The sequence below is a fragment of the Callithrix jacchus genome, chromosome 5 (genome assembly GCF_049354715.1).
Source record: "Callithrix jacchus isolate 240 chromosome 5, calJac240_pri, whole genome shotgun sequence".
NCBI classification, from domain to species: Eukaryota; Metazoa; Chordata; class Mammalia; order Primates; family Cebidae; genus Callithrix; species Callithrix jacchus.
In genome coordinates this window covers 4,305,723-4,333,298 of record NC_133506.1, presented here as the reverse complement: position 1 = coordinate 4,333,298, position 27,576 = coordinate 4,305,723, and the positions used below count along the sequence as shown (strand labels likewise).

Genomic DNA, 27,576 nt, shown 5'->3' with positions numbered 1-27,576 from the left:
CAAGGATGTGGTACATCAGAGACCTGGACCAGAGGCGGTACTGGGGTCTGGAGCACCTCCGCCCAGCACAGGTCTTTCTGTCCATCCCTCCAGGACAGCTGTGCATGTTAATCACTCTCGGGGGCAGCCAGTCTGAGACTTGTGTGCGCTCAGGGAGGCCCCTGGGTCTTCCAAAGTGAAGGCTGGTCATGGCTTGAATTCACTGTATGATGCTTCTCCCTTTGTGCCTCAGTTTCCCCAGCTGTCCAATGAGAGAGTTGGTTGGCATTTTGGCTAAAGGGCCCCCTCATCCTCTGGTGATGTCCGGGCATTTCCTTTTATGTGTCTAACTTCCCTCCTTTTGCTGTGGCTGAGGTCGCAGTCCCCTCCTTTCTTTGTCCTTTGTGAGGATGGGGGACAGCTGGTTCCCCATCCCCTCCCCGCAGTAACCTTTCAGCCATAAATCCATGCTGAGGCGTCTGTCCTCCGGATAAACAGCCTGATGCCTTTTGGCTGCCCTCATCCTATTTTCTGCTTGATGCATCAGAGCTGGGGCCCACTCGAGCCTTCTGCAGCTGCCCAGGGCCCCAGGAGGGGGACAAACCTGGGACAAGCAGGGGCCCAACTCGCCCCCCAGGGTGCCAGGGTCACGGGCCACTCTTTGGGACTCACCACCTTGCACTGGGAGCATTATGGCAACCTCTTCCTGAGTCCATCTTCCTGCCACTGGTCTCACCCCTCCATTCCATCCTCCACACCAGCTGCCACAAGGAGCTTAGGAACATATAAATCTGACCACGCTGTCAAATTCCCTTTCTCAGAGCTCTTTGATGCAAAAAAATAAATAAATAAAAATGCCTTTGATGGCGCCCCAACTCCTGAGGATAAAGCTCCACATCTGAATGTGGCCTTTGAAGCTCTTCACAGTCCAGTCCCAACTGCTCAACCCTGCCCCACTCCCCTGTATGCCCCAGTGGCCCAGCTGCAGTTGGTGTGGCCGCTCAGGCCCATCTTCACCCCCTACCTGCCTTGAAGCGCTAGGTCATGCTGTCTGTCCTCTGTCACCTCTTGCTACCTTCATGCCATCCGCTCTCACCTGGGTGACGGCAGCAGCCTCTGTGCTGCTCACCCTGCTGCCTCCCCTGCCTCTTCCAAGCCATTGGAGTGGTCACTATGAAACTTCAGCTCTGGCCGGGTGCAGTGGCTCACGCCTATAATCCCAGAACTTTGGGAGGCCGAGGTGGGCAGATCATGAGGTCAAGAGATCAAGACCATCCTGGTCAACATGGTGAAACCCCTTCTCTACTAAAAAAAAAAAAAAAAAAAATACAAAAACTATCTGGGCATGGTGGTGCACACCTGTAGTCCCAGCTACTCCAGAGGCCGAGGCAGGAGAATCATTTGAACCTGGGAGGCAGAGGTTGCAGTGAGCCGAGATCGCACCACTGCATTCCAGCCAGGCAACAGAGCAAGACTGTCTAAAAAAAAAAAGAAACTTCACAGCTCACATTCCTGCTCTCATAGGCTCCCACTGCACCTGCAATACAATCCTAGGTGTCTTCTAAGTCCTTCAAGGCTCTGAATGATCTGCCTGTCCACCCTCACCTTGGAAAACTCTCCCCTTGTTTACCACTAGGATGGCACCTTCAACATCCCAAGCTGTTTTCTACCCCATGCTGCTTGTATTTGCTGAAGCTGTTTTCTACCCCATGCTGCTTGTATTTGCTGTTTCTTCTGCTTGGAATACTGTTCCAAAGGCTCCCCACCTGACCGGCCTCTTGACACTCTCTAGTCTCACCTTCAGTGTTGCCTCTTCAGAGAGGCCCTCCCTCCCCGACCTTAACGAGGCACACCCCCATTACCTTCCAGGCCTTACTGTTCATTTCATGCATAGCACTTGCCACAATCTTTAATTACCTTAAAAATGTGTTTGCTTGCTTATTTTTTCTTCTCCAGGGGAGTGTCAGCTCTTTGAGGGGAGGAACCTTGTTGCCATACCCCTCTTCCTGCCAGTCTGGGTGTCAGATTTGTTTGTTTGTTTAGAGACAGGGTCTTGTTTCTGTTGCCCAGACTGCAGTGCTGTGGTGTGATCTTGGCTCACTGCAGCCTTGAACTCCTGGGATCAAGCAATCCTCTTGCCTCTCAGCCTCCTGAGTAGCTGAGATTATAGGCATGCACCATCATGCCCAGCTAATGTTTTAATTTTTCGTAGAGACAGGGTCTTGCTATAACCGCCTAAGCTGGTCTTGAACTCCTTGGCTCAAGTGATCCTTCTGCCTGAAGCCTTCCAAGTTGCTAGGATTATCATAAGTGTGAGCCATTATGCCTCATTAATTTAATTTTTTTTGTAGAGATGCCACAAGGAGCTTAGGAACCCATAAATCTGACCACATGGTCAAATTCTCTTGCTCAGAGCTCTGTGATGCAAAAAATAAATAAATAAAAATGCCTTTGATGGCGCCCCAGTTCCTGTAGGATAAAGCTCCAGATCTGAATCTGGCCTTTGAAGCCCTTCACAGTTCAGTCCCAACTGCTTAGTCCTGCCCTATTCCCCTTTATGCCCTGGTGGCCCAGCTAGTCTCAAACTCTGGCCTCAAGTGATTATTCTACCTCGGCCTCCAAAAGTGCTAGGATTATGGGCATAAGCCATGAGCCCACCCTTCAAACTAGCTTTTAACCTTCAGACTCCTCCATGTTGATGTCTCCCTTGAATATCTTTCCTTTCCTAGACAATGAGTATCTTTTGTTCCGATCCTGAATACAGAACAGAAGCTGTCAGATACATGTTGAATTGAATTCATGTGTCCCTCCCAGATGTAGAAGCATTTTTCACCGAGTCCTTCGACGTCTTTACCCAAAGAAGAAATTCCAGGCATTGAGCGACATTGGTGGTAGATACATTTTGGGCTGGGCTCTAAAATCCTGGAGTCTTAGACTCCTGAAATTGGAATGGACTTCAAAGGTCATCCAGTCCAGAGGTCTCGGCCCTGGTCAACCTCTGCCTGAGTCTTCCTTGGTGCTGGCAGCTTCACTTTCCTCCAAGGCAGCCTCTCCCATTGCTGATGGGCTCAGAAGGTGAAAAAGTCCTCCTTCATGTGCACCTACATTCTGCTTCCTGTCACTGCCCACCTGCAACGTCCAGCTCCTGGGTTTAAGCAATCCTCCTGCCTCAGCCTCCCTAAGTAGGTGGCATTATAGGCACACGCCACCATGCCTGGCTAATTTTTTTTTTGGAGATGGAGGCTTGTTCTGTTGCCCAGGCTGGAGTGCAGTGTAAGAGTCTCAGTTCACTGCAGTTCAAGTGATTCTCCTGCATCAGCTTCCTGAGTAGCTGGGATTACAGGCATGCACCACTGCGCCCAGCTAATTTTTTTGTATATTTAGTAGAGGCGAGGTTTTACCATGTTGACCAGGCTGGTCTCAAACTCCTGATCTCAGGTGATCCACCTGCCTTGGCTTCCCCAAGTGTTGGGATTACAGGCGTGAGCCACCATACCTGGCTTTTTTTTTTTTTTTAAAAATAAAATTTTAACTATTCTATACTAGAGCTCCCCATCATATTTTTTTTTTAAGTAGAAAGGGGGTTTCACCATGTTGGCCAGGCTGGGCTTGAGCTCCTGACCTCAAGTGATCCACCTGCCTTAGCCTCCCAAAGTGCTGGGATTACAAGCTCTTCAGGTATTTAAAGTCAGTACCTCAAGTCCTTGCAGGTTATAGTATTTGTTGCAAATCTCTCAGATCATTGGGTTTCCTCTTTGCTTTGTCATGTTTGTGTGTGAGCTCATCTCAGCAGGAGGATGCACCCTGGGTAGTGGAAGGGAACCTACAAGGAAGATCTAGACCCATTTGGAGACTTGGTTTCTCAGACCCAGGTTCATACCTGGGCTTTCTATAAATTGCTTCGGCCCAGTTCTCCAGCCTCTGATGCCATATAGAGATTAAAATCCTATAATCTAAACTATCAGGTTTGGTCCGTTCACTGACTTACTAGGTATTTACTGACTTTCTATGATGTGCAGGCACTTGGCAAGGTGCTGGGGACACAGACCAAGCTCCTGCCCTCATGGAGGTCTTTTTTAGTGGCAGGAAATAGGCAAGAAACAACCTAAGCTCTACAAAGAGAATTGAAACAATGAGGTTCTCACAGAGACAATGTGGAGAGAACAAAGAAAGGAATACATAATGTAAGATTCCATTCAAACGAATTTTAAGGCTAGGCACGGTGACTCCTGCCTGTCATCCCAGCACTTTGGGATGCTGAGGCAGGTGGATCACCTGAGGTCAGGAGTTCGAGACCAGCCTGGCCAATATGGCAAAACCCCATCTCTACTAAAAATACAAATATTGGCCAGGCATGGTAGCACACACCTGTAGTCCCAGCTACTCAGGAGGCTGAAGCAGGAGAATTGCTTGAACCCAGGAGGCAGAGGTTGCAGTGAGCTGAGATTGGACCACCGTACTCCAGCCTGGGTGATAGAGTGAGACTTTGTCTCTAAATAAATACATACATACATAAGCAAATTTTAAAAATAGACAACACTAATCTGTGAGGTTAGAAGTCAGTATTATATTGTGGATCAAGCAAGAGTGGGAATTAAAAAAATAAAGTCGGCCGGGCACGGTGGCTCACGCCTGTAATCCCAGCACTTTGGGAGGCTGAGGCGGGTGGATCATGAGGTCAAGCTATCGAGACCATCCTGGTCAACATGGTGAAACCCCGTCTCTACTAAAAAAAAAAAAAAAAAAAAATTAGCTGGGCATGGTGGCACGTGCCTGTAATCCCAGCTACTCAGGAGGCTAAGGCAGGAGAATTGCCTGAACCCGGGAGGCGGAGGTTGCGGTGAGCCGAGATCACATCATTGCACTCCAGCCTGGGTAACAAGAGTGAAACTCCGTCTCAAAATAAATAAATAAATAAAGTCTTCCCTGCAACATGCATGATTTAAAAAAAAAGTCAGTATTGTGTTACCCTAGGTGAGGGGTGATCTGAGGGGGATAATTTCTTATAATTTCTGTTTTTTGATCAGGGTATGGTTTTGTTTTGTTGTTGCTTTTGAAACAGGGTTTGTTGCCCTGCTAGAGTGAAGTATGCTGTCAGCTCACTGTAACCTCTGCCTCCTGGGTTTAAGCAATCCTCCCACCTCAGCCTCCTGAGTAGCTGAGACCACAGGTGCATGCCACTACCTGGCTAATTTTTGTTTGTTTTTTGTAGAGATGGGGTTTTGTTGTGTTGCCCAGGTTGGTCTCGAACTCCTGAGCTTAAGTAATCTGCCCACCTTGGCCTCTCAAAGTGCTGGAATTACAGACATGAGGTACTGCATCTGGCCCAGGGTATGTTTACTTTGAGAAAGTTCATCAAACTGTCTGATTATTCACTGCACCCCTAACTAATGGTAAAAGACTGAAAATAATCGAAATGTCTACCCAAAGGGGACCCATATCATTTCATGATGGAGACATGCTGTAGGACTAATTCCTCCTAGCATCTGGGAAGCTGTAATTTTGATAAATATTGCCAAGTTTGGCACTGCATTTTTTTTTTTTTTTTTTTTTTGAGACAGAGTTTCACTCTGGTTACCCAGGCTGGAGTGCAATGGCTCGATCTCGGCTCACCGCAACCTTCGCCTCCTGGGTTCAAGCAGTTCTCCTGCCTCAGCCTCCTGAGTAGCTGGGACTACAGGCGTGCGCCACCATGCCCAGCTAATTTTTGCATTTTTAGTAGAGACAGGGTTTCACCATGTTGACCAGGACGGTCTCTTGACCTTGTGATCCACCTGCCTTGGCCTCCCAAAGTGCTGGGATTATAGGTGTGAGCCACCGCACCCGGCCTGCACTGCATTTTTTTTAAAGCCACATAGTTTATGGTACTGTTGTAGAAGGCACTGCATTTTTAAAATGTGTTCATTTAATATGCACACAGTAAAGTGCATATATCTTAGGTGTACAGCTTGATTTGTTTTGCAAAGTGCACACACCTATGTCCCACAGCTCTGCTCAGCGTATAGAATATTTCCTGCCTCCCAGAGACTCTCTGGGGCCTCCAGCCATTACCTCCCTCAGAGGACCACTCTGCCACTTCTGTCACCATAGGCAAGTTTTGCATGTATATGGTTGAAAATGTAGCTTGGAAATTATTTCTCTGTATTTCAGCTGGCACACTAAGCATTTGGAACAGAAGCAGATTGGTCGGAGGACTTCCCGTGTGAGCCCGGTCTGGCCTCTGCCTGGAACTTTATTGTTCCATGCATCTGGCATCTCAGGTTCTCGGATCCTTTCGTTCTTGATTCTAAAATCCTGTGGCATCACGGAGCCCTGAATGGGGTGATGGACAGGAAAGCCTGGAAGTGCCCTGACACATTCCGAAGACTGCATCAGGCAGACTGACTGCCAATGCCCTGAACCCCTGTCGAGGGTGGGCTACGGTAAGGTGGCTTCCTGTGAATCTCAAATGTGGGAATCTGAAGGAGCTCCTAACCGGGTGACATTTCATTGATGTGCTTCCACTTCGGCCAAATAATTCCTTGATTCTGTAAGTCCCAGGTCTGGTTTTCTTCATGTATGATTTCCCCAGGGGTTGTCCAGAAAGAAAATGGGGATGGAGGAAGGGGGAAGAGGGCATTGATGCACTCCCACGTCCAAATGTACAGATGTGCCAGACAAAATGTAGAGAAAGAAATGCAAAGCTACATTTTCAACCATATACGTTCAAAACAGGCAAAATTCACCTATGGTGGTAGAAGTGGCAGAGTGGTCTTCTGAGGGAGGATAATGAGTGGAGGCACAGAGAAGTCTCCGAGAGGCAGGAAACGCTCTATACACTGAGTACAGCTCAGGGTACACAGGTGTGTGTGCTTTGCAGGTGCTGGAGAGGGATGTGTATCTCTTTGTCTCGCTCTCCTTCTCATTTTGATCTGTTCTTGCCCATTGCTCATCTGTGAGACTTGGCCAATGCTTTCTTTTCTCTGGGCCTCAGTTTCCCTGGATTTATCAAGAGGGTTGGACTAGATGGTCCAATCTCAGTGGGCATTATGTGGTTTCCCCTCTGAGTGTCCTTGCTGTCTGTATCTGGAGGTGTGGGTATTTTTCTGGGTGTGTCAGACTCTCTGTGACTCGGTTTCTCCCCATGAGCTCCTCAGTCTCCTGAACCTCTCACTGCCTGTCCCTGTCCCCATCAGTCTCTGCACCCAGCCTCCCTGTATCTCAGTGGAGTGTCTCTCTTTGCCTTTGTGATCCCCTGACAATGGGAGGTAAAAATAGCCCAGGGGCCGCGCTGGTGGAGATAAAAGGGAATTTGCCTTTTGTGTCCTGTGGCCAGGCTGGGGGGGTTGTGACACGTGGAGATTGCTGACATAGCTCTCCTCCTCTGACCTTGACGGTGGCAATAAAAGGGGTAGCACAGCTTCCTGCCCTCATCGTGGTGCTGAGGTGGGTGATCAGGGCTGGGGTTGGAGCTGAAGGGAGAGCAGGAGGGTGGGTGGGTGGGTGAGGGTGCCTGTGGGTGGGCGTGAGCCTTCCAAATCTGGAATGGAGGAAGCCCTGGTGTTTGGGGGTGTGCATGTATGCTGGGCACTCACCCAAGGAGGCTGGATGGGGAGCCAGAGGGAGTTGCATAGTATCTGGTCTTGTGGGTTGTGGGATCATGCCCTAGTTCAGCTCCTTTGTCACTGCCATCTTCCAGTGCCTGCTGCCTTGGGCCACTTCGAACCTCCAAGGTTTCCAGCTCTTCCTTCTTCACCCCAGTGCCACTGCCATGATGGATGTGAGTGAACTTGGGGAGTCTGCCCGCTACCTCCGCCAGGGCTACCAGGAGATGATGAAGGTGCACACTATCCCATGGGATGGTAAGTGGGGGCACAGGGGGAGGGGACACAGCCACAGAGATTCCTTTATGGACTCAGACCAGGAATTGGGAGAGGTGGCACCAGCTCAGGGCTGAAGGGGCATTGGGACCTGACAGCTGGAGCCCTGGACCTTTCCCGCAGAGTCTGGGGTCTGGAAACTAAAACCCCAGGGACACTGTGTATATCACTCTGTCTCTGTGAGCAAGCCTTGGTTTGTTCCCCTGTGAAATGGGTTAATACCACCTGCCTTCCGGAGCTGCTATTTATGAAGACTCAGGCTGGAGCCCGAGGCCTCTGAGATGAGACTGATCAGCATGTGTGTAGGCTGCCTCCACATGTCCACAAAACTTGTGCTGGGCTTATTTTTAGTGCTTCCTGCAGAGCCAGAGCCACTCTTTATTAGGGACAGGAATAAAGGCTGTACTATTTATGACCTGGTTTGCTCATAGGACAATACTAACAATAGGCAGTGTGTATCGAGTGCTTATTGTGTGTCAGGCCCAGAGCAGATGACTTTCCATGCATCATCTCAACAACCTGGGGAGGTGGGACCAGTGCCAGAGCTAGCTTCACAGGCCACCAGGCTCAGTGGGACCTTGTGCTTCATTTAATACTCTGCTGTTGCCATCTTGAAAATTTTAATAGTTTTCAACAAGGGGCCCACATCATCATTTTGTACTGGGGTCCGTAGGTTATGTAGATGGTCCTGGATGGTTCTGACCTAGGCATTTGGCAGAGCAGGGAACAAACTCTGGTCTGCAGCGAGTCCATGCTTTTAACCACCATGAAGTCTGGGCTCCTCAAAGCTCTGGGGACAGCTGGCCAGGCAGGAGAGCACAGTTTAAAGAGTTAGGAAGCCTGGGTTTTTTGAGTCTTCAGTGAAATAGGGAAGGCAGGACCCCTCCCCACGAGTTATAATGCCTGATACTGAGGGGCTGCTCCTTGTGGGACCTGAGAAGATCCCCATAACATTTTGTGTGTGAGGGAACTGGCCCAGAGAGAACTCTGAGATCACAGGGCAAATATGGCAGAAACAGGGATTGGAACCCAAGTGTGTAACCCAGATTCATCCTCCAACAAGGGGATCTCTAGGGACCCTCCCAGCTCTGCCCTTCCTGAGTCTGGGTTTGGAGGATTCTTCACTGGAACTCCTGTGTCCTGGCAGAGGGGCTTCGGGGAGGGTCACAGCCCTATGGATACCATGGCTTGGGTACTTTAGCTGGACCCCTGGAGGTGCCTCAGCCCCTCTCCAAGTCCAGTGCTCTCTCTGCAACCCAGGGAAGAAGAGAGTCTGGGTGCCTGATGAACAGGACGCCTATGTGGAGGCTGAGGTCAAGTCGGAGGCTACCGGGGGAAGAGTCACCGTGGAGACCAAAGACCAGAAGGTTCCTCTCCCCCTTTCCTGAGATTAGCCTCTCTGTCCCCAAGGCTTCTGGCCAGCAGGATCTGTGCTCTGGTTGAAGGGGGTCTGGGTATGTGGGTGGGGTGACAGGTGAGGTCAGTCGGGTCCTTCCGATCCTCCCACCCTGACATGGTCTCCCTGGTAGGTGCTGACAGTACGCGAAACCGAGCTGCAGCCCATGAACCCACCCCGCTTCGACTTACTGGAGGACTTGGCCATGATGACGCACCTGAACGAGGCCTCTGTGCTACACAACCTGCGCCAGCGCTATGCCCGCTGGATGATCTATGTGAGCCCCAGGCCCGGTCCCAGAGTGGGGCGGGAAGGGCGGGACTTGTGTGAGTGGGGCTGGAGGTGAGGCTCTGGGGGCGGGCCCGTAGCGGTGGGGTGGGGCTGTAAGCGATGGGATGGGTCCTTAGTGGTGGGGCCCGGCAGTAAACAGTGAGGCGGGGCTGCGAGCGGTGGGGGCGGGGCTGGAGGTTGGGCCTTGGGACCTTAGCGTAGCAGCTGTAGCAGTGGGGGCGGGGGGGGGGGCAGGTCTAGAACTTACCTGCAGATTATGGTGGTCCTGCGTGTGGGCTGGGGCGGGGTTGGGAGCTGGAGTCAGGGGCAAGGCCGAGACGGCCACAGAGGGTGCGGTGTGGCAAGTCGGTGGCTCCTTGAGGAATACTGCAGGGGTCATGGTTTTGTGGAGACTGGGGCCTGGGGATGGGAACTTAGGCTATCCCTTTAGGGTATCCCTCTGAAAACCCCACCTGGAGGCCAGAGGCGGTGACCCATGCTTGTAATAGCAGCACTTTGGAAGGGCTGAGGTCGGCGGATCACCTGAGGTCAGGAGTTCAAGACCAGCCTTGCCAACATAGTGAAACCCCATTTCTACTAAAAATACAAAAATTAGCCGGGCATGGTGGCATGCACTTGTAGTCCCAGCTGTCTGGGGAGGCTTGAGGCAGAAGAACTGCTTGAACTGGGAGGCAGAGGTTGCAGTGAGCCGAGATCGTGCCATTGCACTCTAGCCTGGGAGACAGAGCAAGAGTCAAAAACAAGCAAACAACCACCACCACCACAGAAACTCTACCTATACTCTCTCCTCAGACCTACTCAGGCCTCTTCTGTGTCACCATCAACCCCTACAAATGGCTCCCAGTCTACACAGCCTCCGTGGTGGCCGCTTACAAGGGAAAGCGCCGCTCGGAGGCCCCACCGCATATATATTCCGTGGCCGACAATGCCTACAACGACATGTTGCGCAGTGAGGGCCGCCTGAACTTCTCCCCAACCCCAGACCCCGACCCTGGTCCTGGGAGGCCTCTGTAAAGGGCCTCCTTCCCTCCACTGGCACTGCCTCCCTTTTGACATTGCTTGACACGGTTGCCCAGCCATTCTGTCCCTCCACATGGGAGCCAACCTCTACTAGGGACAGCCCCACCTGCTCCTTCCCATTCCTGGTTCTGGGTGGTGGGGGTCTGCCCCAGGGCCATGGCTACCCCAGGTGTTTGACCTGTGGCTTGCCCCACACCTTGGCCGACTTCTGTATCCCCTTCCCTTTCCTCCAGACCGAGACAACCAGTCCATGCTGATCACGTGAGTGTGGGGCTCTGGGGGTGGGGTGGAAAATGCTGGCCATCTGGCAGAAAGAGGGCAGTACCACAGTCATTTCCCAAGGTTGAATCCAAAGTGCTTAGGGCAGGGCTTTTACCACCTGGAGCTAGTGTCCCAGGTGAAGCTAAATTAGGCCTGAGCACTTTCCCTGTCCCCATTCTGGGCAGATGTGTTCTTGATGGGGGATAGGGAGGGGACACCCACAAATGGAGTGACCAGCCCCATACGTCCTCTCCCCAGGGCCTGGAATCTCCCACCTTGATCCTTTGGGGTTCTAATTTTGGCTCAGGGTCAATGGGAAGATTCCTCTGCCCTTCCTCCTTTTCACCATCTACTTATGTCTGAATCTTACCTGTGATAATTCCGTTGCCTCTGTGGGAAATGTGTAGTGTTCGTGTGCGTGTATGCATGCAGTTAAGAGCAAGTGCCTTGTCTGGGCACAGTGGCTCACACCTGTAATCCCTGCACTTTGGGAGGCTGAGGTGGGTGGATCACTCAAGGTCAGGAGTTCGAGACCAGCCTGGCCAACATGATGAAACCCCATCTCTACTAAAAATATAAAAAATTAGCTGGGCGTGGTGGCAGGTGCCTGTAATCCCGGCTACTCAGTAGGCTGAGACAGGAGAATTGCTTGAACCCAGGAGGCAGAGATTTCCGTGAGCCAAAATTGTACCACTGCACTCCAGCCTGGGTGACAGAGGGAGACTCCATCTCAAAAAAAAAAAAAGTACCTTTAACCCAGACGGGCCTGGCTGAGTGCGGTGTCTCCCGCCTGTAATCCCAGCACTTGAGGAGGCTGAGGTGGGAGGATTGCCTGATGCAGGGGTTTGAGAACAGCTGGGAAACATAGCGAGACCCCCATCTCTACAAAAATAAAAAAGTTACATAAAAAATCCTACCTACCACACACAGTTATGAGTCAGGGAGCTGTGATATATGTGACTGGCAAATATATATCTCAGCTGGGACAGCCACAGAACTCCTGAGGCCCAGTTCCTTGTTCAAAAAATGGGGGTAGTAATGGAGCCTGCCTTCCAGGGTTTTCTGAAGCATAACAGAGTGGATGGAGGTTAAGTGCCTGGTACTGAGGTAGTGCTCAGTGGCATCATCGTGTGTTGTTATCTCACAGGGATGGTCTACACTGGCTGGTTTTGTAAACACTTCTGAGGGTCGATCCATTCTTGGGTGTTTAGGGTTTAGTGTGTGTGGGGATTATGAGCTGGGGGGAAGGAGAGGTTGTGGGGGCTCTGCTTGAGGGGTGAGGCATTGGGGGCAGGGAAGAATTAGGCCAGATGGGCATTGGTGACTCATGTTTATGTCGTCCAAGCGGAGAGTCGGGGGCCGGTAAGACGGTTAACACCAAGCGGGTCATTCAGTACTTTGCCATCGTCGCTGCCCTGGGAGACGGGCCGGGCAAGAAGGCCGTAAGACTTGCCCACTCGGGCATGCTCCCCGTTGCTTCTCCCTGTTTTTATTTTTATTTTTTCTACTTAGTTGCTAAGCATCTCCCTGTTTTTCTTTTCTTTCTTCCTCTCCTTTTTTTTTTTTTAATCCTTTTAAAAAATTTTACTCCTTGGAACCCTGAGTCCTGCCTGAGCCTCCCACCCCGGTGGGGGACTCTGGCCTGAGCAAGGCTTGACCAGAAAGGCTGTGCTTGCCTGATGCGTCTGCCTTAGCGTTCCCATCGATAACACAGAGGGGCGGGACCACACTGCTGTTCCTAAATTTGTGTAATTTTTATCTTCCATTGTGACCTTCACATATTGAAAGAGTTGACTAGACGGGCTGCTTTAACTAAGCAGTGTTGTTGTCTTGGTTTCCCTGACAGTTACCTGCCACTGACACGTTAGACACAGAGGTTGGCTGACTCAGAGGACACTGGGCATTCCCAGCAGTGGGGGCCCTGTGACTTCTGTAGTTTTTGGAAATTTCTGAGACAATGAGGCCCAGTGTTTTTTTGTTTTGTTTTTGTTTTTAAGGCATAGCATTTCATCCCTAGCCTGGGGGCCAGTTCTTCAGAGTGCTGTGGCTACCCCCAAATGGGCTGTCTTTTCTTTCTGGAAGCCCGAGGCCTCCCTCCCTGCACAGTCCCTGCTCCTGGTCCTGTTGAGCCTTGCTTTATCGTGGATGTTTTTCTTTTTCCTTTTCTTCCCGCTTTTCTTTCTTTCTTTTCTTTTCTTTTTCTTTCTTTCTTTTTTCTTTTTTTTTGCCTTTTCCTTTTTATCAATTTGATTTTCTTGAATTTTGATTTTCATTTCGGTTTGGTTTTGTTTTTGCTGTTGACCTTTTGGTCCTTTTTCCTCCTTTCCTTTCCTGCCCTGTTCCAAAACCCCAAAAAGGTCTCTGGGGATGTAACAGAAAGTTGGGTTAGTTGAGTAACAGGAAGAGATGTCAGAGAGAGGCCAGAGCTGGCAGGGACATAGCTGGAAGGGCAGAGGAGTACCTGGGCAGAAAGGAGCAGGAACAGTGGAGCCCAGGGGAGAGGGGCAGGAGAGGGAGGGGCGGGAGGGGCTGCCTGCAGAAGTCATGGCTGCAGGCACTTAAAAGCTTTAGCAGCTCCCCTTACCTTGGCCCCAGATTTGGCCAAACAGGCCAGAGAGAGATCCCTGCACAAGAGCACCAGATGGGAGGGTAGGGGGTGGGGGCATCTCCCCTGCCCAGTTTCCCTGTGGGTATTTTAACTCCTGGGCTCCCTGGAGGTGAATGAATGACCACAAAGTCCCTGGTGGCGTATCTGTTCCCTCCAGAACCTGTTCCTTCCCTTCTCTTCCTTTCTTCCTAGGCTCCCGGCATCTGGGGTAGGGAATAGAAGGAAAGGAAAAGGAAGGGAAGATGAGGATGAGGCTAGGACGGGAAGAGGGAGGATCTGCTCAATTCAGTGAGCCCCCCTGGGTGACACACAGGGCAGCTGTGGGCATCCCGGAGGCAGTTTGCGAGGCACCTGTCCTGCCGCTCCTGACTTGCTGTGTGGCCCTGAGCAGGTCCGCTCCCTGCCCAGACCTTACTTTCCTCATTTGCAGATTAGGGCTAATGATAGGCCCCTGGCAGCCCATTTTGAGCGCTCATAGGTGTACAGACATACAATGAAGATACACCTAATTGCGTTACAAAGGAAAGGTGTATAAGGTCATAGAGGGAGGTTAGGGCAGGAAGGTTCAGACCAGGAAGAGGGTCCTTCCAGCTTTGGAGCAGCCAGGAGGCCTTCCTAGAGGAGGGAGTACTGGGGCTGGGTTCTGAGGGCCCTAGATTTTAGTCAGGAGACCCTTGGGGCTTGGAGCAGGGCTGCTGCATAGAGACTGGAAAATGAAGGGAGGCCAGAGGCTGGGCTGGGGCAGCGGAGGCTGCAGGTGGAGACCTAGGCTGGGGCCATGCCACTCCTACTTCCTGGCATCTCACCTCCTCACAGCTGGAGGAGCATCAGGGCCAGGGGTGGAGGGTGGGGGCTGCGCATTCCGGGACTAACATCCACCCCCAACCTGCTGCCCTGCTCCTGCTGCCTCCCGCTGAGACGCTGCCCTACCCTAGCCCACCCTACCCCGCCCTGCCCCACATTAGAGGCCTTGCTTTCTAATGCTGTCTGTTTTCTCCCCCAGCAATTTCTGGCAACAAAGACTGGGGTAAGTATGGGGCCAGTGTGAATGGGGCAGCTCTGGGGTGCCCCCTTCCTCCACACAACAGAGGGGCAACAACAGAGGGGCCACTCCCGGTGGGTAGGTGCAAGAGCTGACAGACCCATCACCCCCACCGCCCCCAGGGCACCCTTGAGGATCAAATCATCGAGGCCAACCCTGCCATGGAGGCCTTTGGCAACGCCAAGACCCTGAGGAATGATAACTCCTCCCGTTTTGTGAGTGACCGAGGTGGGAGTGGGTGGCGGGGCTGCAGCAGGGCAGGCTGCACACAAGTGGGGACAGCGCTGGCTGCACCCTGGCTGAGGGCTGCCCCTCTGCCCACAGGGCAAGTTCATCCGCATTCACTTTGGTCCCTCTGGGAAGCTGGCATCCGCGGATATTGACAGCTGTGAGTCTGCCCGCCGTGGGGGAGGGTACAGGGGAAGGAGGCCCCAGGCAGGGCCTGAGCCCAGCCACCCCAAATAGGCCTCTGCCATCAAAACTTCTGGTCTCCCGCTGCTCTTGGCTCCTGCCTGATCTAGGCACTTCTCTCTACCCCCTGGCTGCTGCCCAGCTCAGGCTACCTCACCTGTCACCAGAACATCACCCTCCAGCTGCCTCTCTTCTATGCGGCCATAGTTTTGCTGGTCATATCCTGTCCCTGCTTGAAAGCTTTCTCTAGATACTGTCAGCTGAGGATGGAGACCCAAATCCTCATTTGGCCAGTTGGGCTTCTGTAACTGCACTCCTAGCCTGTCCCCAGTCTTCTCTCTGGCCACCAAGAGGGCAGACCTGGCTCACGGCCTCCTGCCCTAGTCACACAGCTACACTTAGAGTACCCCATCCTTCCAAGCCCACCACCGGGAAGCGCCCCACCATCACCCAGCTGCACAGACCCCAGGCGCCTGGGCCACACTCAAGGGGCCACGGACACAGAAGGGCCCCACACTGGCCACTCCCCATGTTGAGCTGTACGGCTAGCTCCTGGCAGATGAGCACAGGCAGGTGGTGACAGGGGCAGGGATACACTGTAATTTATACCCTAACCCCCACAGACACATATGTACACACACGCTGACACACCAGCAGATAACCTGCACACTCAGACACCACACTCACACCCCCACACAAACAAGGACACACACTGACTCATCTGGCCATAGACACAGACAAGAGTTACAGACAGACACACAGCTTACACGATAATGCAGGCACAGGAGAGACGCCCTCCCAGCACATGCTGGCTGGTGCAGACACAGCATCTCAACACACTCCCTGCCTCCCCTCTCTCCCCATCACCCCTCTGGGATGTCCAGTCTGGGGAAGTGTGGGAGATGACAGGCCCGTACCCCTTCTCCCTAGATCTCCTAGAGAAGTCTCGGGTGATCTTCCAGTTGCCCGGTGAACGTGGCTACCACGTCTACTACCAAATCCTCTCAGGGAAGAAGCCAGAGCTGCAGGGTAAGGGGCAGGGATGAATGGGGTGGGAGTCAGAACCCAGAGGGGCTGCGTGGTGCTTCCTGGCCCCCATCAGGCCAGGCCCTGGTAGTTGTTCCCTCCCTATCCAGGGGTCTGTGGTCTCTTCTTTCTTGGGACTTCTGGTTACTTTCCTGCTAGGAAACAGTCCTCTTTGCTCCAGCAACCTGCCAACATGCTATTGCTTCTTTCAGAAACCTAAGCCCTAAGCACCCCCCTGCTGTCCTGAGACTAGAGAGGTCCCACCCAGCACCCAAGGCAGACTGATGCCTGTCTAGGCCCAGATCCTCTCCCTGGCAAGCCCCTTGAGGGCGGAGTCTGGTCCTCCCTGTGCCCCAGCACCTAGCATGGGATCTGGGTCAGAGGGGGCTGTGAGCAACAGTCAAAAGGTGAGTGAGACATGGGGACTGTGGCCCATTCCTCAGAGAACCAGAAAGAGAGATGCCAGGGTCAAAGCGAAGGTCAGGTCCTGACCTGACCCCTCACTCTCAGTGCCCTCAGCCTTGGCGGGGATGAGGATGAGAAACTTAGGCCCTGGACTGGGAGACGAGGTCCTTGGGGAGGGCCCTGGACTCCTGCTGGGCTTGCCCCACCTGGGACCCCTCATGCTGCAGTTGTTGGGGGAGAAGAGCTGGTGGGCACTGCCTGATCCGCCCTCCTCTGCCCCGTGTCCCCAGACATGTTGCTTCTGTCTATGAACCCCTACGACTACCACTTCTGCAGCCAGGGCGTCATCACCGTGGACAATATGAACGACGGGGAGGAGCTCATTGCCACCGACGTACGGGCTGTGGTGGGAGGGGAGCTGCATGGGCACCTGTGGTGGGATCAGGGAGCACTGCCGGTGTCCCCAGCTGCATGAATGGTCCAGGGGCGGTACCTGGCTGGACCCTGGAGGAGCCCAGACCTCTCTGAACTCACTGTCCCCCCCACCCCCGTCCCAGCATGCCATGGACATTCTGGGCTTCAGCATGGATGAGAAGTGTGCCTGCTATAAGATCGTGGGTGCCCTCCTGCACTTTGGCAACATGAAGTTCAAGCAGAAGCAGCGGGAGGAGCAGGCGGAGGCGGACGGCACTGAGAGTGAGGGACCCTGACCTGACCCTGACCTGGCTCACCTTCACTCTTGTCCACAACCTTTCACTTCAGTCTTATCTGGTCCTGCCTCCTCAGCTCTAAACCCTTACCCTCCTGAGGCTTTGCTAGCCCTGAACTTGACCCCTGTCAAGCTCCCTCTCCTAACCCCAGGCTGAGGCAGTAGAGCCCCTGAGTGCCCATGGTGGTGTCCTCCCTCATCTCACCCATGTGCCCTGCCAGGTGCGGACAAGGCTGCCTACCTGATGGGGGTCAGCAGCGGGGACCTCCTCAAAGGCCTTTTGCACCCCCGGGTACGTGTGGGGAATGAGTACGTGACCAAGGGCCAGAGTGTGGAGCAGGTGAGCTGCCTGGAGGCCAGGCCCACGGGGGACAGCTGGGCAGGGTCCCCTTCTTGCCAGGTCCCAGCCCAGCCTCCCTGCATCTCCAGGTGGTGTTTGCAGTGGGGGCATTGGCCAAGGCCACCTATGACCGGCTGTTCAGGTGGCTGGTGTCTCGGATCAACCAGACCCTGGACACAAAGCTGCCCCGGCAGTTCTTCATTGGGGTGCTGGATATCGCTGGGTTTGAGATCTTTGAGGTGAGAGCAGGCCCTCATCCTGAACTCTTCTTTCCAAGGTGGAAGACATGGGCCAGTGGGGGGCAGAAGCCCTGGGTTTCTGCCTGGAAGTTGGGGGTGAACTTGTGCCCATCCCTACCCTTCCCTGAGCCTCCCTTTCTCCATCTGTGAGAGGCCTGCTGAGCCAGCCCCTCCCTCTTGTAGTTCAACAGCTTCGAACAGCTGTGCATCAACTTCACCAACGAGAAGCTGCAGCAGTTCTTCAACCAGCACATGTTTGTGCTGGAGCAGGAGGAGTACAAGCGGGAGGGCATCGACTGGGTCTTCATCGACTTCGGCCTCGACCTGCAGCCCTGCATTGACCTCATTGAGAAGGTGGGGAGCGGGGCAAGGTCACTTTGAGGAAGGAGGGTGTGTGTGGTGGGCGAGCAGGGCTGGATGCCCGTGGCTTGCATTGAGACCTGTGCAAGTGTGTGACTGGGCGCTGCAGTAAGCATGTGCATGTGAGTAGTTGTGACAGTGTATGTGCTTGTGTGTGAATGGGTATGTTGGAGCTGGCTGTGGGTGAGCGATGGTGAGTGTGTGAGGGTTTCGAATGTGTGCATCCGTCCTGTCGACAGTAGCTCCTCCTGGGTGCTCAGAATTCTGCAGCCACAATTTACTGGATCCTTAGAACTGCCCCGGGCACAGGGTAGGGTGTGTTTCCTTATTTGTTTTAGTGATTGTGGGACATTATGTGTATTTATCCCTTATACAAAGAATGGAAGAAAGGAAATTAAATTTGAAAATGGCAGGAAAAAAAGTGCCTCCCATTTCTACTCTATCACAGCCGGTCACATGACACTTAGGTTCCTTTCCTTGAAATCCTTTATCCATTTTTTCTTTTCTTTTTTTGAGATGGAGTCTCACTCTGTCACCCAGGCTGGAGTGCAGTGGCACCATTAGGTGAGGGTTCAAGCAATTCTCCTGCCTCAATCTCCCAAGTAACTGGGACTACAGGCATGCGCCACTACACCCAGCTAATTTTGTATTTTTAGTAGAGACGGTTTCGCCATGTAGGCCAGGCTGGTCTCGAACTGACCTCAGGTGATCCACCCACCTTGGCTTCCCAAAGTGCTAGGATTACAGGCTTGAGCCACCACACCCAACTTATCCATTTTCTTTTATAGACACAGATTGATCTCATAGCCTACTTTTTCTCTGAAAATGTATTTTGAATGCTGCTGACAGCAAGGAGAGCTCATGCAGTGGATGAGTTTCTAGGGTGCAATTGTGCAGTTCCCTGTGGCTGGGCGTTTAAGTGATTTGAGTTTTTTGATACTTAGCACTGAAGACATTTCATTTTCCCACTCTGCAGGTTACCAGATTGAGGCTTAGTGATGTCGGAGGGCCCCACAGCTAGTGAGTGAGGAAGCCAAAATGTGAATATGATGGCTTTTTTTTTTTTTTTTAAACTCTTGTGTTTGTGTGTGAGAGCCATGGCTGTGGCAGGGGTGAGAGTGGGTACAGAGATGCTAGCTTGGGCACGCCACATATTAGAAGTGAAGATGACAACTGAGTGCCGCAGATGTTGCAGGAGGGGGACTGGAGCCAAGCCACAAACTTTTCTTTTTTAGGAGATGGGTTCTTGTTGTGGGTGTGGCCTCTGACCGTCGGGGAGCTGGCTGAGGCTGGGGATCTGGGAAAGCTCCCTGAAGGGAGGTGGCCTGGGGACCGGGGCTTCAGTTCTCTTCAGTCCTTCCAGGATGGGCTGGCTTGAGGGTGGCTTTTCAAGCTTGTTCTCTGTCCCCAGCCACTGGGCATCCTGTCTATCCTGGAGGAGGAATGCATGTTCCCCAAAGCCTCGGACGCCAGCTTCCGCGCCAAGCTCTACGACAACCACGCGGGGAAGTCACCCAATTTCCAGCAGCCTCGGCCTGACAAGAAGCGCAAGTACCAGGCCCACTTCGAAGTGGTCCACTACGCGGGCGTGGTAGGTCCCTGCTGGAACCCCAGCCCTCAGCCAGGATCCTCCCTCCCTGTCCCAGGTCCCCCACCTGGGCTCAGCACCTGTCCGGTCTCTCCAGGTGCCTTACAGCATTGTGGGCTGGCTGGAGAAAAACAAGGATCCCTTGAATGAGACAGTGGTCCCCATCTTTCAGAAGTCACAGAATAGGCTCCTGGCTACTCTGTATGAGAACTATGCTGGCTCCTGCTCCAGTGAGTACCAAGGGACAGGATCACTGCTCTGACGGGGGCCACAGAGCGACATTCCCTGGAGTGACCTGACCCCTTGTCTCTACTAGCCGAGCCCCCCAAGTCTGGGGTGAAAGAGAAGCGTAAGAAGGCAGCATCATTCCAGACGGTGTCCCAGCTGCACAAGGTGAGGCCCTGTCTGGGCCCTGAGTAGCCCCTCATTCTCAGCAGCCTCTGGCCCTGTCCTTCACCCCTGCCCTGTCCCCTGCGCCTTGGGCGGGCGGCCGTTAAGACTTGCAGTGATGTTTAACTCCTCTCCACGTGAACATCACAGCAAGTCTGTGCTGCTTCCCGTCCCTACGCTGCCTGGGCAGGGTTTGGGGGCAAGGGGTGGGAGCCCCCGGCCTCTGGGAGGAACGGGGATTTGGAAGGGGAGTGAAGATTTTGGTGGTGGTGATGGGAGACCCCCCTGAAGGGTCTCCCATCACCAGAACAAGAGCAAAAGAGCAAACGTGCAGGGCACACAGCCCTTGCTCCCATCTCGGTCCTGACCACTGCAGCATCCAATTCTGGTTCTCTGCCCCTTTGTGCCTTTCCCTCACTCTTCTCCCTGCCAGGAGAACCTCAACAAGTTGATGACCAACCTGCGGGCCACACAGCCCCACTTCGTCCGCTGCATTGTCCCCAACGAGAACAAGACCCCAGGTAGTCACCCAGGGCTGGCTTGGTTAGGGGCCAGAGGTATGAGGGGAAGGCAACAGGACAGAGGCCATGAGGCCAAGCAGATCTTCCCCGTCGCCTTGCAGGGTCTGCATTGCTTTTCTCTTGGGCCTGCAGTTGTGTCTGTTGACCTCTGACCTTTTCCCCTCTCACATCCAGGGGTCATGGATGCCTTCTTGGTGCTACACCAGCTGCGCTGCAATGGGGTCCTGGAGGGAATCCGGATCTGCCGCCAAGGCTTCCCCAACAGGCTGCTCTACACTGACTTCCGGCAGCGGTGAGTGCCCCCCCTTCTCCCTGCTCCAGGTGGAGGCCTGGCGGGGTGGGCAGGACACACGCGTCAGAGCCTGACAGACAGATGGTCTCCTCTCTGGAGGGGAAAGCAGGGACTGTGAGGGTTCTGGCCAGGCATCCCAGGAAGAGACGGGGGTGGTGCAGACCTGGCCTGGGACTTGGGGAGAAGTGAACAGGCTTGGGGCAAATACTAGAGGTGGAGCCAATAGACCTCCTTGATGAACTGGGACACGGGATTATGAATGCAGAAAAGACAAGAGTGACTTCTGGTTGGGAGTGAGCAGCGGGGAGCGGGTGGTAGATCTACTGAGATACAAAGACAAGATTTTTTGATGTGGGGGAGAGGTGAAGGGACAGCAGTTTGAGCTCTGTTTTGAGCATGTCAGGTTTGAAATGTCTCCAGCAGGTATCCTAGAGAAGTCGTTGGGGAAACTGGGATGATCAGTCTGGAGCTCAGGGCAGGAGGCAGAAAGGGTGCAGATTTAGGAGTTGAATGAGAAGCGTGTGGATGAAGCTTCGTGAGATTGGTCGCACGTAGCGAGGGCCCGGGCAGTGCTTTCAGCCTCTCCCCGTTCCCTTGATAGGCAACAAGTATCCATTGCTCCTTCTCCCTCCAGAAGTCTCGGTACCATCCTCACTATCCTTTATAAATGGAGGTTCATACCGATACTGTACACACACACACGGTGCTGTGAGCTTGATTTTTCCTGTAACAGCCTGGCCTGGAGCTCGTTCCTTAATCCACAGGCCTGCATCATCGTCTCTTTTTTGTGGCTGTGAAATATCCCACAGTCTTGTCGACTGTATGCTTTGTTTAATGAGTCCCCCTTGCAACGGGCCTTCTGTGTTTCTGCTTTTGCCTTCACGTGTGGCTGCCGCCCGCCTGACGCACACGGCTCTGTGCATGTGTGCACGTGTGTCTGCTTAGAAGTGGTCAGGCTAGGAGCCCTGGTTCTTTTGCAGTAGCATTCCCTTCCAAATGTTTCTTCAGTGATAGGGCACAGCATGGCACCTGTTAATATTTTTTGCCTTTAAAAAAATTATAAAAATAGTGCATGCCTTCTGTAAAAGTCTTCTTTAAAAACTTACTGAACGCATTTAAATCCCCCCAAGGTGGTTTTTTTTTTTTTTTGAGCTGAGTCTCGCCCAGGCTGGAGTACAGTGTTATGATCTTGGCTTACCCCAACCTTCGCCCTCCTGGGTTCAAATGATTCTCCAGCCTCAGCCTCCTGAGCAGCTGGGATTACAGGCGCCCACCACCACGCCCTACTGATTTTTGTGTTTTTAGTAGAGACAGGGTTTTGCCATGTTGCCTAGGCTGGTCTTGAACTCCTGGGCTCAAGCGATCCACCTGTCTCAGCCTCCCATTGAGATTACAAGCATGAGCCACCACCCTCATCCAGCCCCTTAAGAATTTTAAGCAGAGTATCCCTAGTGTCCCAGAGTGGTGACACATCCCTGGCCCCCTTGTTTGGTGTGTGCCCTGCTGGAACCTCTGCACCAGCCTCGGAGAGGCCTAGGAACAAGTTCCCTGCTACCCGCACCAACCTTCTGGGTCCCTGACTTCCCCACTCTCAGTGGCCTGTACCCCCCACCCAGCTCTCTCCTCACCAGCTCTGCCCTACCCTCCCAGGTACCGCATCCTGAACCCCAGTGCCATCCCAGATGACACCTTCATGGATAGCAGGAAGGCCACAGAGAAGCTGCTGGGCTCGCTGGACTTGGACCACACCCAGTACCAGTTAGGCCACACCAAGGTTGGGGCACTGTGGGATAAGGGCTGGCCCTGGTTGTGGCAGTCACACCGGGCAGGGTTCATGCAGAAGTTTGGGGGTTACCCTGGCTGTCCCCCTCTCTACTCCCAGGTGTTCTTCAAGGCTGGGCTTCTAGGTGTTCTGGAAGAGCTCCGTGACCAGCGTCTGGCCAAGGTGCTGACACTGCTGCAGGCGCGAAGCCGAGGCCGCCTCATGCGCCTTGAGTACCAGCACCTGCTGGGAGGCAGGTGGGTGTGGGAAGGAGGCTGGGGACAGGGCAGGGGTGCGGCCCCTGCTCCTCGGCTCCCAGACCCACTGGCTCTCCCAGCCTGACCTATGCCCTGTAGTCAGATCAGCCCCTGTGGCTGGTTGGGGCAAGGTTCTGTTCTGTGTTCCCCAAGCTCTATTTCCTCACCTCAAAAATTGGGGTAGGGCCCTTGCCTCTCCATTCCAGGCCATCAGAGTGTGGCCCAGAGGGGTACTGATGGCACCCAGTGTCTGAGACTTGCGTGTGCGCCCCTGGGCAAGATGCTTCCTTTGCGTCATCCTGGTTGAAGCACTGAAGTCCCGAGACAGGTGCCGTGATGGTCTCCGTTCAGCAAAGGGGTGCCCGCATCACAGAGCGCCAGCTGGGATGTCAGCCCACGCCACTGCCCCCAGAGCCCCATGGCTTAACAGCCCTGTGTCTTCAGGCACTTGCAGGGCCACCAGGACAGAGGGGGCTCATGAGCCCCTTCACTGCAGGTGGGCCTGTGGGACTGTAGGCCTCCCTCAAACCCACCTATAGAGGCATTAGGAGCTACTAGGAAGGCGAAACAGGTGAACTGTAGCACGTGTCACCACCTGTGCTGGTGATGGGCAGCACTGAGCCAGCTCCACAGCCCAGCTGTCCTTCCCTAGGGACGCGCTGTTCACCATCCAGTGGAACATCCGTGCCTTCAATGCCGTCAAGAACTGGTCATGGATGAAGCTCTTTTTCAAGATGAAGCCGCTGCTGCGCTCAGCACAGGCGGAGGAGGAGCTGGCTGCCCTGCGGGCGGAGCTGCGGGGTTTGCGAGGGGCACTGGCTGCGGCCGAAGCCAAGCGCCAGGAGCTGGAGGAGACGCATGTCAGCGTCACCCAGGAGAAGAACGACCTGGCCCTGCAGCTGCAGGCTGTGAGTTGGGGTTCCCTTGTGACCTGGCATCCCTGGTCCCCTGAGGACCCCTGGCTGCTCTGAGAGACACTACAGCCAGATCCATGGGGCTACAGCCTTACATCTCCCTGTTCCAAAGGTGCCATGAGATGAGGCCTCCATGTTCCCAGCCTCCCACCCCAAGGCGTCGTCTGGCCACGGGTCCTAGTGCTCTCCCCCGAGCCACCTTGGCCTCCTACTAACGCTGCAGAGGAACCGCTGCTCCAACTCTTCCCCTCCTGCCATCCCTGAAACCAAACAGACCCATGCTGTCTTCTCTGGTGAAGGGTCGTGGGAACCCAGGTGTCAGGGAAGAGGGTGATAGGCAGAGGGCACAGGTCAAGGGTCTGGAATCTCCGCAGGTCCACAAAGCAAGCTTTCCTGTCTTCAGCACATGGCTTTGTGTATCGCTTGTGTCCCAGGCTCGGGCTAGTGCAGGAAGAACGTTGGTGGGAAGACACAGATGGCCCTTTGGTCATAAAACTCACCTGCTAGTGCAGGAGGCTGTGACACAGCCAGGCAGTGAGGAAATGGTGGGGAAAGGATACCTGAGCCCTTCCAGAGACTGCCTCCAAGAGCCCTTCTGTGGCTGGGCAGGGGCTGCTGCTGCCCACCGTGCCCTGCCGAAGGCTTCACCCCAACAGAAGGGTGTGGACAGCAGTCTTCTCTCAGAACCCTTGTTTGGGCCTCACTCTGGGCCACCCCCCACATGTCTAATGTTCCCCTCTTGATGCTCTGGGGTGTCCCTCTCCCTGAGCTGTTGCCCCTCCATACCTGAGCCTCCAGGGCTAAGAGCAGGTCAAGGCTTTCCTGGGTCCTCAGAGCCCAGCCGAGATAGGCTTCAAACCTTTGCATGGGCAAACACATGAAGTTTCCTCTCCAGGGCCTGGCCTGGGGTCCCCCTGCTGGTTTACCTGGCCCTGCCCCAACCCGGCCCCACTCCGTGTCCCCTTCAGGAACAGGATAACCTGGCAGATGCTGAGGAGCGCTGCCACCTGCTGATCAAGTCCAAGGTGCAGCTGGAGGGGAAAGTGAAGGAGCTGAGTGAGCGGCTGGAGGATGAGGAGGAGGTGAATGCCGACCTGGCCGCCCGCCGGCGCAAGCTGGAGGATGAGTGCACGGAGCTCAAGAAGGACATTGATGACCTGGAGCTGACGCTGGCCAAAGCTGAGAAGGAGAAACAAGCCACCGAGAACAAGGTGTGGGGAAGGGCCCTGAGCCATGTGGCTACACACCCCTGTCCCGCTAAGCCTCTGCTCTGTGGCCTTGCGCGTGTCACTGCCTCTCTTGGGCCTCAATTTCCTTATCTGTCAAGTAGGATTAGCAGCACTTACCCCATTAGGTGGGTGGTGATTTGGTGTGTGGCTAGCCTTTCCTGAGCACACTGTGACTGACCCTTGCACACAGCAGGTGTTTAGCACATGCTAGCAATCCTCATCTGTCCTGGAGTGCAAGTCCCTTGAGGACAGGAACTCCATGTCCCCAGATCTGCATCCTGCAGGTGACTTCTCACCTTGAGCCCTCACGACAGTCCCTGTGGTTCCCAGTGCTGGAGGAGTGACTCCATTACACAGGAGGGAAAGTGAGGCGGGGGCAGGAGGCTTAGGTTCTCCCAGGTGCTCACTAGGGAAGCCAGGACTAGGAAGTGGCTGCCCTGAACACATGCTAACACCGCACGTGGCTGGCATCTGTGGCTCTCTTGCTGGGCCTGGCGGGGTGCTGAGCACCGTATGTGCATCTGCTCGTGAATCCTCAGTACAGCCCGTGAGGAGGGTCCCTCCCTTAGGCAGAAGCAGTACAGGCTTGGACTCAAGTGACTTGCCAGAGTCCCAGAGCTGGAAGGGGCGCTTGCTTTGACCTGGTGTGGTGGCCACTCAGAGTGCGGGGAAGGACGTCCGTCCCCGTGGTGACCCCGGCCCTGGCACAGGTGAAGAACCTGACGGAAGAGATGGCTGCACTGGACGAGTCAGTGGCCCGGCTGACCAAGGAGAAGAAGGCATTGCAGGAGGCCCACCAGCAGGCCCTGGGCGACCTGCAGGCGGAGGAGGACCGCGTGAGCGCGCTGACCAAGGCCAAGATCCGGCTGGAGCAGCAGGTGGAGGACGTAAGTCAGCACCACCCAGAGACTGGTGGTGGGGCCAGGGTGCTGGCTGGCCTGGGCCATGGCTGAGCCCTGCTCTGCCCACTCTGCAGCTGGAATGCTCCCTAGAGCAGGAGAAGAAGCTGCGCATGGACACGGAGCGGGCCAAGCGCAAGCTGGAGGGTGACCTGAAGCTGACGCAGGAGTCAGTGGCCGATGCTGCCCAAGACAAGCAGCAGCTGGAGGAGCAGCTCAAGAAGTAGGTGTGGCAGGGACAGCGGAGGGGCCTTCTGAGCCTGCACCCACTCTTGGTGCCTTCTGGATTCTTGTGGGTCCCGTGGCATTGCAGAGGTTAAGGGTGGGGTTGAGAGATGGGGGCACTGAGGTGCAGGGGTAGCATCCTGCCCTCCCTGGACTGAGGGCCCTAGCCAGGGTCCAGGGCTGAGGCCACAGAGCCCAGTGCAGCAGGTGCATGGGGGTGAGGTCCCTTAGGGCCTGCACCGGCTCACCCACCATGTGGCTCCCAGGAAGGACTCTGAGCTGAGCCAGCTGAGCCTGCGGGTGGAAGACGAGCAGCTCCTGGGGGCCCAGCTGCAGAAGAAGATCAAGGAGCTGCAGGTACGTGGGGGTCTGGTGAGTGAGGCCTGGGGTCAGAGGCCCACAGTGGTGACAGCCGCCTTGCGTGCCCACCCCAGGCTCGAGCGGAGGAGCTGGAAGAGGAGCTGGAGGCCGAGCGGGCAGCCCGGGCCCGTGTGGAGAAGCAGCGCGCGGAGGCGGCGCGGGAGCTGGAGGAGCTGAGCGAGCGGCTGGAGGAGGCGGGTGGCGCATCTGCGGGGCAGCGTGAGGGCTGCCGCAAGCGCGAGGCAGAGCTGGGGCGGCTGCGGCGGGAGCTGGAGGAGGCAGCGCTGCGGCACGAGGCCACGGTGGCGGCGCTGCGGCGCAAGCAAGTGGAGGGCGCCGCGGAGCTGGGTGAGCAGGTGGACAGCCTGCAGCGGGTGCGGCAGAAGCTGGAGAAGGAGAAGAGTGAGCTGCGCATGGAGGTGGACGACCTGGCTGCCAATGTAGAGACTCTGACCCGTGCCAAGGTGTCTGTGCCTTCCTGAGCCCATACCCACCCTGACTTTAAACCAGTCCCGACCCCAGCAGCCGATATTGTCTTCATACCAGCCTCCACCTGGTACCTGATCCTGAGCCCTGACCTGTTAACCTGGCACCCAACCCCTATTTCTCAGCCTCCTACCAGTTCTGGCCTTAAGCCCTGACTCCCTGTGACCCCAGCCCTTGACTCTTGACCTCTGACCTAATTAATACCTGTCCTGAGTCTCTTCCTGTTTTGAACCCCAGCACCCTAACCTTGACCCCTAACCTTTCTACCATGCAATCCTGACTGACCGCTGACGTCTGACCACTGTCCGCAGCTGACTCCACAGCTACTAGCCCAACTCTCACCCCGACCCACTGGCCCTGTCAGTTTTAATGCCCAGCAGTAGAATCCCTTTTCCTGACTTTGAACTTGGGGCTCTGCTCTCCCTTTGATTCCTGGGCCCACATCTAGCTTACCAGTTTCTGATCCCAGATCCCAGTCTCTGACTGGCAGATCCAGATCCTGCTCTCTGATGCACAAACTTGTTCTGATGTCTGACCCCTGACCCCCGACCCCCAACCCGGGATCTCAGGCCAGTGCAGAGAAGCTGTGCCGGACCCACGAGGATCAGCTAAGTGAGGCCAAGATCAAGGTGGAGGAGCTGCAGCGGCAGCTGGCGGATGCAAGCACGCAGCGTGGGCGGCTACAGACGGAGAGTGGTGAGGCCAGG

At 54.6% G+C, this 27,576-nt stretch overlaps 1 protein-coding gene across 8 annotated transcripts in view; it reads left to right on the top strand.

Annotated features, from left to right (window-relative positions):
- Positions 1 to 27,576, top strand: part of MYH7B (myosin heavy chain 7B) — a 46,285-nt gene that overhangs the window by 14,788 nt on the left and 3,921 nt on the right. The window contains exons 3-32 of one of the 8 annotated variants that reach the window (XM_035298021.3): positions 6,130 to 6,401; positions 7,720 to 7,820; positions 9,099 to 9,205; positions 9,368 to 9,511; positions 10,318 to 10,474; positions 10,779 to 10,806; positions 12,152 to 12,248; positions 14,418 to 14,441; positions 14,579 to 14,671; positions 14,781 to 14,844; positions 15,798 to 15,896; positions 16,589 to 16,692; positions 16,856 to 16,994; positions 17,229 to 17,347; positions 17,437 to 17,586; positions 17,770 to 17,940; positions 19,358 to 19,537; positions 19,632 to 19,764; positions 19,851 to 19,927; positions 20,358 to 20,445; positions 20,620 to 20,737; positions 22,388 to 22,511; positions 22,620 to 22,756; positions 23,409 to 23,664; positions 24,639 to 24,881; positions 25,610 to 25,786; positions 25,876 to 26,021; positions 26,290 to 26,380; positions 26,458 to 26,847; positions 27,439 to 27,565. In XM_035298021.3, the coding sequence (XP_035153912.3) occupies positions 7,730 to 7,820; positions 9,099 to 9,205; positions 9,368 to 9,511; positions 10,318 to 10,474; positions 10,779 to 10,806; positions 12,152 to 12,248; positions 14,418 to 14,441; positions 14,579 to 14,671; positions 14,781 to 14,844; positions 15,798 to 15,896; positions 16,589 to 16,692; positions 16,856 to 16,994; positions 17,229 to 17,347; positions 17,437 to 17,586; positions 17,770 to 17,940; positions 19,358 to 19,537; positions 19,632 to 19,764; positions 19,851 to 19,927; positions 20,358 to 20,445; positions 20,620 to 20,737; positions 22,388 to 22,511; positions 22,620 to 22,756; positions 23,409 to 23,664; positions 24,639 to 24,881; positions 25,610 to 25,786; positions 25,876 to 26,021; positions 26,290 to 26,380; positions 26,458 to 26,847; positions 27,439 to 27,565 (3,874 nt within the window). In that variant the 5' untranslated portion in view covers positions 6,130 to 6,401; positions 7,720 to 7,729. Of the gene's footprint in view, positions 1 to 6,129; positions 6,402 to 7,344; positions 7,405 to 7,657; positions 7,821 to 9,098; positions 9,206 to 9,367; positions 9,512 to 10,317; positions 10,475 to 10,778; positions 10,807 to 12,151; positions 12,249 to 14,417; positions 14,442 to 14,578; positions 14,672 to 14,780; positions 14,845 to 15,797; positions 15,897 to 16,105; positions 16,301 to 16,588; positions 16,693 to 16,855; positions 16,995 to 17,228; positions 17,348 to 17,436; positions 17,587 to 17,769; positions 17,941 to 19,357; positions 19,538 to 19,631; positions 19,765 to 19,850; positions 19,928 to 20,357; positions 20,446 to 20,619; positions 20,738 to 22,387; positions 22,512 to 22,619; positions 22,757 to 23,408; positions 23,665 to 24,638; positions 24,882 to 25,609; positions 25,787 to 25,875; positions 26,022 to 26,289; positions 26,381 to 26,457; positions 26,848 to 27,438; positions 27,566 to 27,576 lie in introns of those variants that run through there. The other 7 variants (XM_035298018.3, XM_035298025.3, XM_078371055.1 and 4 more) reach the window with 7 other exon arrangements.